Source organism: Gossypium raimondii, chromosome 10, assembly GCF_025698545.1.
Source record: "Gossypium raimondii isolate GPD5lz chromosome 10, ASM2569854v1, whole genome shotgun sequence".
Classification (NCBI taxonomy): Eukaryota; Viridiplantae; Streptophyta; class Magnoliopsida; order Malvales; family Malvaceae; genus Gossypium; species Gossypium raimondii.
In genome coordinates this window covers 49,811,529-49,820,874 of record NC_068574.1, presented here as the reverse complement: position 1 = coordinate 49,820,874, position 9,346 = coordinate 49,811,529, and the positions used below count along the sequence as shown (strand labels likewise).

At 29.2% G+C, this 9,346-nt stretch overlaps 1 protein-coding gene and 1 pseudogene across 1 annotated transcript; both read right to left on the bottom strand.

Moving 5' to 3' along the window:
- Positions 1–425: 425 nt before the first annotated feature.
- LOC105775556 (probable methyltransferase TCM_000331) lies at positions 426–1,763 on the bottom strand (annotated as a pseudogene).
- Positions 1,764–6,367: 4,604 nt separating this feature from the next.
- Positions 6,368–7,199, bottom strand: LOC105778641 (two-component response regulator ARR17-like). The gene is made up of 5 exons (XM_052622736.1): positions 7,032–7,199; positions 6,872–6,942; positions 6,711–6,788; positions 6,548–6,618; positions 6,368–6,464 (listed from the first exon to the last, which is right to left on the bottom strand). Exons 1-5 carry the CDS (start codon positions 7,174–7,176, stop codon positions 6,368–6,370), a joined length of 462 nt encoding a protein of 153 aa, XP_052478696.1. The 5' UTR covers positions 7,177–7,199.
- Positions 7,200–9,346: the final 2,147 nt, after the last annotated feature.

Genomic DNA, 9,346 nt, shown 5'->3' with positions numbered 1-9,346 from the left:
GGTAATTTGGATTGCATCTTCAGATATCCGTAGGCATCCAATTCAAATTTTGCGGATTCAGATAATATTCGGATTTAGATGTTAAAATTACTATCCACCGCAAATATCCCTCACATATCCAAATCTGCATTCCTACTATTACAGATTATAATTTACAAAAAGAAAGTATAAAACATAATAAAAGTAATTTCTAAAATTAAATATAATGCTTTTATGAGAAAAAGAAAAGGAAAAGGAAAAAGATTGTATGAACACAAAACTACACAGCCACAACATAAAATTTAATTGCTATAATTAAGAACCCTACTATCCAATGCCTTTATAAACCATCATTGGATTGTAATCCATATTCTCTTATCTATTTTCTAAATTCCTTTATTAACTACTTCTTAGTCAATTAACCTTCTTTTGAAGCATTGAGCACCTTAGAGGATCTGCTGCATTTGTTGCAAACCTTCCTCAATTATAGCATCTCCAAAATGACAGTAGAGAATAGGTTCCAGAATAGCTCTCATAGTATTTGCAATGTTTTTCCCCATTTTTATATAAAAGTTGAAACCCAAGTGTTTGTTACGGAGCTGCTCTGTGGAAAACTTGTAGCTCGTTAATTTCAAAAGATACTTCCCTCTTAACAAGCTCAGCCACTTCTTCATTGCAAGGTGAAGATTAAATGAATCCACATCCGCTTCTTTTATAACTCCCTACAATTTTTAACTAAGTTAATTTATTGCTTTTGGATTTAAATAAATTATAAAGAAACAAAATACAAATATATATAAATATATATGTATATAACCTGTGCAACCAAGTCAAGAAGGGGTTTAGCAAGAAGCTCCAAACGATAACCTTCGTCATAGGGATTTGGGTTTTTCCTAGCTATTAATGTTAGCACCATTCGGCCTTGGGGTATTATTTCTTTTGAGTGCATGCTTAGAAAATTTGTGAAAGTGTTTCTGAAATTGGTCCACATAAGCTTGTAAAACATTGGGAGGACTTGATCTTGCCATATATATGCTCCCCTTATTGTTCTCCAGCCACGGGGGACCTACTCACAAAATCAAAAGTGAATGAGATTAAAAAGTTGTTAATCATTGAAAGAATATATATATATATATATATATATATATATATATAAGTGGACTACCATGTCTGACCTTTGAGAACCAATGAAGTGCACAGGAAGAATGTACAAAGTGCAGGCTTTGGAAGGAAAAATTCTATGGTAGAAAGAACCTGCAACTCCTCGTATAAAACACCTTTTCTGCATTATATCTCGTTTCTCTTTCTTCAGCCTTTCAAAGAAACCAGGAACTGACTTAAAGACAGCGTTAAAGTCATTTTCTGGGAGATCATTTAGAAGCACTTTAAACTTGGGTAATTTCAAATGTTCTTGTTGACATATCCCATAGACGGTGTCAATAATGTGTGATATGGTCATGAAGGTGTTAGGACCTGAAGAGCGACCCAAGTCTGCCACTTTCATATAAGTTGGAACAGTATTGCTGAACTTAAGTGTGATGGATTCTTCAATTATTGGCCTTAACTTCAGCATTACTTCTTTCTCAAAAGAAGAATTTAGCAACTTAACATGATAGTTTTCTTTTTTTGGAAAAAAAAAACACATATAACGGAGAATTAATTAATATTAATGAGAAAAAGAAAAAGAAAAGTGAAAGACTAAAAGAGATTTGAAAATCTGAATTATCGGCATAGCTAATTTCATGATCTGCTGCGTTCATGCAAACAACCGTTGCTTCTGCCATTCTGCTTAATTACTTTGTTTACAAACTTTATGTAATGTAGGGTTTTCACATGCTCTTTCCTTAGCACTCTGCGGATGCGTCTGCCAAGTATGATGAACTGTTACGTTTTTAATCATTGTTTCGTCTTCCATTTTTAATTAAGTTCACCATATGGTTTGGTGAGATAAAATCCATGATTTCTTCTAAAATACTTGTCCAGTAACTGTCCCCTCAAATGTCACTGTCTGCTGACTAGCAAAATATTCTAGTTTTTTGGATCGTGTCGTGCCCATAAACTGATATTATCCTCTTTGAATATACTAAAGTTGCAAAAAGAACTTCTATATGTGGAGATTCTGAGTCTGAACATGAGTAAGTGGAGTGCACTTTAGCAAAAACTGAAAGCTGGTCCATGGCCTTCATTGCAGTTTTTCGAGGAAAAAATACCAGAAGTTAGGCGGTTGATGATTTACTCAAAGACAAAGAAAATTGGTAGTTGCAGGCTTTTGGCCTTTTGGGGCTGCCCCTCACCTCACCATTTTACTGCTGCACCACGCTGCTTCTCTTGCTGCCATCGATCAGCTACCATTTCAAGCTGCAGCCACCACCTTCACAATCAAATCAAAAGCAGTGAAGCAGAAAGTTAAAAGATGAAAAGATGAAACTGAAAAAAAAGGAGGAAAAAAGAAGTCTGAAAATTAGGCGACAAAAAAGAACTGGGTAATATGAAAGAGCAAATTTAGGTTTTCTTATTTTATTTTTTGGTTATGAGCCTGGCTTATAAACTAATAATTTGACCACAATTTTATTTAAATTAGATTTTTCTTTAAATTATTATTTTTTAAAAATATTACTTTATTAATACTATTAAACAGTGAACTGACTAGCCATCGAATTAATCCAATCAATTAATCTAAAATTCAATTATATAATTGATTCGATCATCTATCCAACTCTAAAATCTTTAATTCAAACTTAAATTTAACTCATTATAAAAAATTAGAACATTCCGAACTATAGTCCAAACATTCAAACTTAACTACTTAAACCAGGATTTAGTTTTCTGTTTTTTTATTTGGGTTGTACTTTTTATTCAATTTTTTGGATTTGGGCTGGTTTTTTATTTGGGTTGTACTTTTTATTCAATTTTTTGGATTTGGGCTGGTTGGTTTAGAAATTGTTTTCTCTCTCTCTAATTTAGAGAATGAAATTTAAGGCAAAAACATAAAAATTAGTTCTGTGGATTCTTTTTTCAGTTTAATCTATTCTTGATTCATGACTTAACTATTATTGAAAACAGTTTGCAGTTTAGTTGGTTTAATCCATCTCATCGAATTGATATATCAATCGATTCTCGATCTAATCCATTTAAACAACCATAGATGACATATAAAAAGGTAACAAAGTGATATATCAATCGATTCTCGATCTAATCCATTTAAACAATCATGGATAACATATAAAAAGGCAACAAAAGCTATCCACAAATAGAGATAGAGTCTTAGAAAACAACTTTCGCTTTAAACTACCAATTAATCTCCCCACGAAATAGCATTGTATCAATCGTATTGATTTTAATTATGACATAAAAAAATCGAGATTGAGTGAATAGTTAAATTGAGGTATGAACTTAAATGTAAAAGGTGAAAAGTAGCAAGTTCAAATGTGTGGAAAGGAATGATTTAATAAAGGAAATGAAGGGAGATTCAAATGGATAATTAGGCAAGGCCTTAGGTGCAACTAGGCCTAAACTAAAGTAAGTGGAGGAGATTAATAATCTCCATTTATTTCCACTAATGGAGTTATAAAGGAATCCTTACCCTTGATTGAATTAGTGGAGGAATCCTTACCCACTTTCTCTCCATTCGGCTAACCAAAAGAAAAAATAAAGGAAGGGGGCGGAAAAAAAATCAAAGCAAGGTTTGTTGAGGAAGAAGCGTAAAACCGAAAGGCCTTATGACTTCTTGAAGATTTTTATGCTTTGATTTAAAATTTGTAGTGTATGGTTATTTTAATTGTTTACAGTTACCCATGTTTAGGTATGTGTAAATGAAGAAGAAGATCTTAGAGTATTTTGAGTAGTTTATATAAATTTATACGAATATTATGACAATATTAAAAATTAAAGAATATAACAAGAAAACAAATTGAATTGTCATGGAATTACGTTATGATATAGTGATTTGAAATAAGGTTACGGATGAAGAACAAATTAATAAAGCTTAAAAGAGAAAAAAAAATTGTTAGTCCAATGATAGAACAATAAAAATCAAGGATTCAAGGTATCTTAAGATACCAAATAAACATTTAAGTTCAACAAGTTCTAACAACAAAGAAATACGAAAATAACATAAACAATGCAAAATATCAAATGTGAATATGAAAATGCATGCAATATGGAAAATGTGTCCTAGTCGTCTTGAGGAGGCTACGGTGGAAGAAATTGAGACATAAGATAAGCCATATGTTCCTCTAACGTAGACACTCGAACACCTATTCCTCAAATTTCATCTCGCAATGAGCCAATTGCTCCAAGAATGGCTAAAGTTTCAAATTTAAAGTTCCAAATTGAAATCTGATTTCACTATTACCCACTAGGGACCTCCTAATTATTATTTCTAAATTCAATTTTATATTTTATTTAGTTTGATTCTTAATATACGAAACTATTAATTAAACACTACAATTTAGTCTTTTTCACATCTAAGTTTAAAATCTATTAATTTAACACCTAAATCTTCAAGAACTCAATAATGAAAACTTCTTAAAACTCTACTAGTTTTACAAATTGGTATATGAGTTAGCTAAATCAAGCTCCTATAACGTCAAATCTATAGAAATTACAAGAAAAGAACTAAATTGCACTTATCTAATTAGGGCTGAAAGTCAAACTCTTCCTTAGGTTTTTCTTTCTTCAATTTCAGTGTTTGGGGAGGAAGAAGAAGTTCTTATTTTTCCTCCCCTAACTCCAATGTATATACATCTAATTAGTTTAGTTAATTAGGTAATTAACCTTAATTTAATATATAATATGAAGTTTAATTAATTTAATGATAACATGTTTGTGTCGTCCACTTCCTAAATATGATATATTTGCTATTTTGAATTTTTGGTTAATTACAATTTAATTATCATAAGGATAAATATTATTAATTTTAATATTTAAAACTTATTCATCCTTTCATAAAATTCTTAACACAATCTTAATTTTAATTTTTTAATTTCTAAATTTAAAATTATTATTTTTAATATTTAGTTTAATTTTAAATTTTTCATAAAATTTAGTTTAAATAATATATTTTATTTATCCTTAAAAATTATAGTTTAAAGTTAGAAATTCAAAAATAAAAATATATAATATTATTCATAAAGATAAATAAAATTTAATTAAAATAAATTTAAACAATACTTATATTAATATTTAAATGATTTTTTCTTAAATTTAAATTTATCATAAATATCAATATTATTTATCTTAATATTTAATTCATAATTATAGTTATTAAATGATTACTTCATTTATATTTAAATTTTAAGACTATATTGCATTTAAATCATGTTTAATGCAAAATAAATTTACTAATAATAAAATTAATTTTTCCTTCAAAATTAATTTTAAATTTTTATGTAATTTTACTTATATTATGTAATAATTTTTTAAATATTTCACTTCTATCAAGTTTTGTTTGAATTGATGGGATCAGTTAGACCGAAAATAGTCAATGAATCGTTCCAAAAAGTAACTTTGAATTAGTTAGACAAAGAATCGGTACAGACCAAGCTAACTAGCTAAAAAACCGATTGAACTAGGTTTTTTTAGATTTTTTAAATTTTTAATATTTTTTTAATCGAATTAATTAAACCGATGGTCTAATTGGCTTGATCATCGATTTGATTTAAAAAACTTTACTTCTACCTGCATCAATATCCTTAGTGAATTTTTATTTTTTATTTTTTCTTAAGTCAAATTATGCTTTAACATTATTTAAAACTTTATTTGAAGTATTAGATATTTATGATTTCTAAAATTAAAAATATTTTAAACATTATTTTTAAAATTAAAATTATTTTTAAAATTTAGAGATAATTACTAAAACTATGATTTAATGTACAATTGTATACATAAACTGTGCAATTTTATAAATAGAATTAAATAAAATTCATGTATAATTTTAAAATTTATATATCCAAATAAAATACAATTACAAATAATATATATCCAAATAAATTATAACAAGAATAAAAAAGATATTGATAATCAAACCAGAATACTTACCTAATAAAACCATGTATGATAAAATTATAAGCAGAATAGTTACCCGCAAAGATAAAAGCCGAACTTGAAACATAGAATCTCTCTTTACCAACATTGACAAGACTTTGTTACCTCATTCAGTGAATTATTTTATATGGAATCATCATATTTGTATCAATGCCAATATCTGGCTTAAAACAGAAATGTCAGACGCACAAAAGTTGAAGAATGGAAACAATATAGACACCCCCATTTTTTCACTACACCCTACTAAGAAAAACAAAAATGTGGGTTTATAAAGTTTTTCTTTTCTTTTTCTCATTACAAATCTTGTTCTTGAATCCTATTTGTTGCTTTCTTGCCTCTAACTTCAGCTCCTGCATTTCATCAAGTGCCATTTGAGTTGCTTCACATCAGACCGCTTCAGTGGCTTTAGCATGAACATCTTTGCACCTTCCTCCAAGCACCTGTTTCCTCATACAATATACATACATTACAATCTTTTTAACATTATAATTTGTATTCAGCAATGAATGACACGAAAACTTACTGATTGATACGAGTGGGTATGTTTTCGGATGACATGATTACAACAGGGACTTCCTTGAGAACGGATGATTCCTGGTTTTAATTCAAAATGGTGAGTGAAATGAAAAAAGGGTACTTGCAAATGTTACTAATTAACAACTTTTGAGTAATGAAATGTTTAGCACCTTGATTTTCTTGAGCAGTTCATAGCCGGTCATTCCAGGCATGCAGTAATCTGTTATTATCATATTAACCTCAGAAACCTGTAAAACAAAGAAAAGACATAAAGACACAATCTTTATGAATTTGATGAAAGGGATGGAGTTTTATTTTATGTTCTACTTACAGTGCCTTCCAATGTATCATTTCCCAGTCTCAAATAATTCACAGCCCTCAGTGCATTCTCTGCTGTAGTCAGTGCAACACAACACAACCAAAAGAAATGAAATTCTTGGGGAAAAAAAGGGCCAAAACTGAAGGGTTAGAGAAGAAAAGAAAGGTTGTACCTTTGCAAGAGGAGTTCTTGAGCAGTCTCTCAACCAGTTTCCTATCAATGAGGCTATCATCCACAACTAAAACATGGGGTTCATCTCCTAACTCCACCGCCATGTCCTTGGAACAGCTGCCACTTCCACCACCAGAACCAAGCATCGTATGCAATGAATAATAAGAACCCTGACCACCTGTAAAGAAAAAGCAGCAAACCAAAACAATAAAGAAAGAATAGTTGGAAAATCAAGAAGGGATGTGTTATGGGAGTAAATGAGAGAGGGAGGTATACTTATAGAGAAGGGACTGTTTGGAGATGATGTGGTATGGAAAAAAAAAAAAAAAAAGCCCAAGGAGATCACAAATATTTGTTGATCTTTTTTGGGCAATCTTTGATTTGATTTCAGGGAAAAAATGAGAAATAATTGAGAAGCGAAAAGCAGGATTAAAAAATTTATATGGTTATAAAATAAAGAGGGATGGAGAGAATAAAGAACAAAGAAAATATGAAAGTAATGGAGAATGTAATTTATTGATCAAAAGGGTTGATTACAATGTTTTATCAGAGTTTTTATTTATAAGCATAAGAAGTGTAGAATAAGTAGATATCTAATTCTAATAACTATTAGAATTTAAAGTATATCAAAACTTTATCTTGATCATAATGGACATTCACTTAAAAAGATATTCATAACACTCCTCTTAGATATCCATTGATAGATAATGTGCCCCGTTAAAACCTTATTAGAAAAACCCAATGGGATAAAAACTTAATGAAGGAAAAAGAGTATACAATCTATAATACGCATAATATGCTGCCTCATTAAAAATATTATCAAGAAAACCCAATGGGACAAAACTTCGATTAAGGGAAAAAATGTACAACACGTATTTACTTCCCCTCATGAAAACATAACATACTTTCTCATATTCTACGTATTCAGTCTTGAATACTAGTTTTTCAAATGACTATTTGAATGTATTGCTAAGTATTTATATCACCATTCTTTTGAAAATCATGAGTGAGAGAAAATTTTGGGGAAACATATTTTGATCTCTTCAAGAGTTTCAACAATAATCATAACAAACTTTAAACATGATCCTTCTATAAAAATACAAATAGGTATTTTGGATCATTTTATAATCCTCTTTCAACTACTATTGACTAAGTCAAATTTACCACATATGTTCAATTATTTCAATTCATATAAATGAATAATTTCGAGAATTTCAATATGCTTCTAGCATTCTAAATCCTTTAAGGATTTTAATATAAACTTTACTATATAGTGATGTATAAAGGTTGTAACAACCACCATTAGACGCATAAGCTAAATCTTTTACGAATTGTCAAAATAATATGTCTAAAGGTTATTGCATCCACCACAAAAGAATATTATATCTTTTCATAATCAATACCAGTACTTAGCGAAAAACTTCATATTTTTATTCCGTTTTTGCAAAACTACTTCATTTGCACCATCACTGGCTTTATACCTTTAGATATTTGGACTACTGGTCTAAAAATTCTACGAATTTAGTTGTACTTGAGTTGTGTCTTTCTATTTTGATCAATTTATTTCATATATATATTTCTCAATAGATTTATTCAAGATCTTTCTTTTATTTCATTATTTCAATAATAATATTGCATGCAAAATCATTGTCGATCACTTTTATTAATCGGTTCCACATTTTCTCGAATTGACATAACTTATCGAGATATCTTATTTTCATTGTTTTAAAATTCAGTTTCAGGTACCTGAATCTCTTCTGAAGTTTTACTTATTAGTTATGTCTTGGGTATCTTCTAGAGCACCTGTCTCCACTATATAACCATCTAGAAGAATTTTCATATTTGGAACTGATCAATCTATTATTTTATTTCAACTGTTTGTCCTATTAGGACTTTGATTCAAATAAAAATATTAGATGAAATATAACACTTGATTATTCTTATTAAGTTTGTAAATACATCTAACATTTAACTTGTAATGAGTTATCCTTATTGAACTTCTGGTTCAAATTACCCTCCCCCTAACTCATTACAAGTTATTATTTCTCTCCCCCTAATGTCGGGAAAACTATCGAATCAAAATTGTAATCACAAATCATGTCATAATTGAATCTCAAATACATTCAAAACATCTAACAATATATATATATATATATATATATAAAACTTGTAATTAATATATATTCCCAACTTTTTTTGAGGATTCTCTCATCTTTGTACGTTGTGGTGGAGCAATTGGAACATATACGCACATACAAGAATTCAAAGATGAGAAATATTTAGCTCTTGATCAAAAACCAATTGTAATGGGGAGTT

What these genes read in the sequence shown, in the direction of transcription:
- LOC105778641 (XM_052622736.1), bottom strand. Translation starts at nt 7,176, where the DNA reads ATGCTTGGTTCTGGTGGTGGAAGTGGCAGCTGTTCCAAGGACATGGCG. An exon ending in CAAGAACTCCTCTTGCAAAG is followed by an intron (nt 6,943 to 7,031) that starts GTACAACCTTTC and finishes GTTGTGTTGCAC; the next exon opens with TGACTACAGCAGAGAATGCA. An exon ending in AACTGCTCAAGAAAATCAAG is followed by an intron (nt 6,619 to 6,710) that starts GTGCTAAACATT and finishes AATTAAAACCAG; the next exon opens with GAATCATCCGTTCTCAAGGA.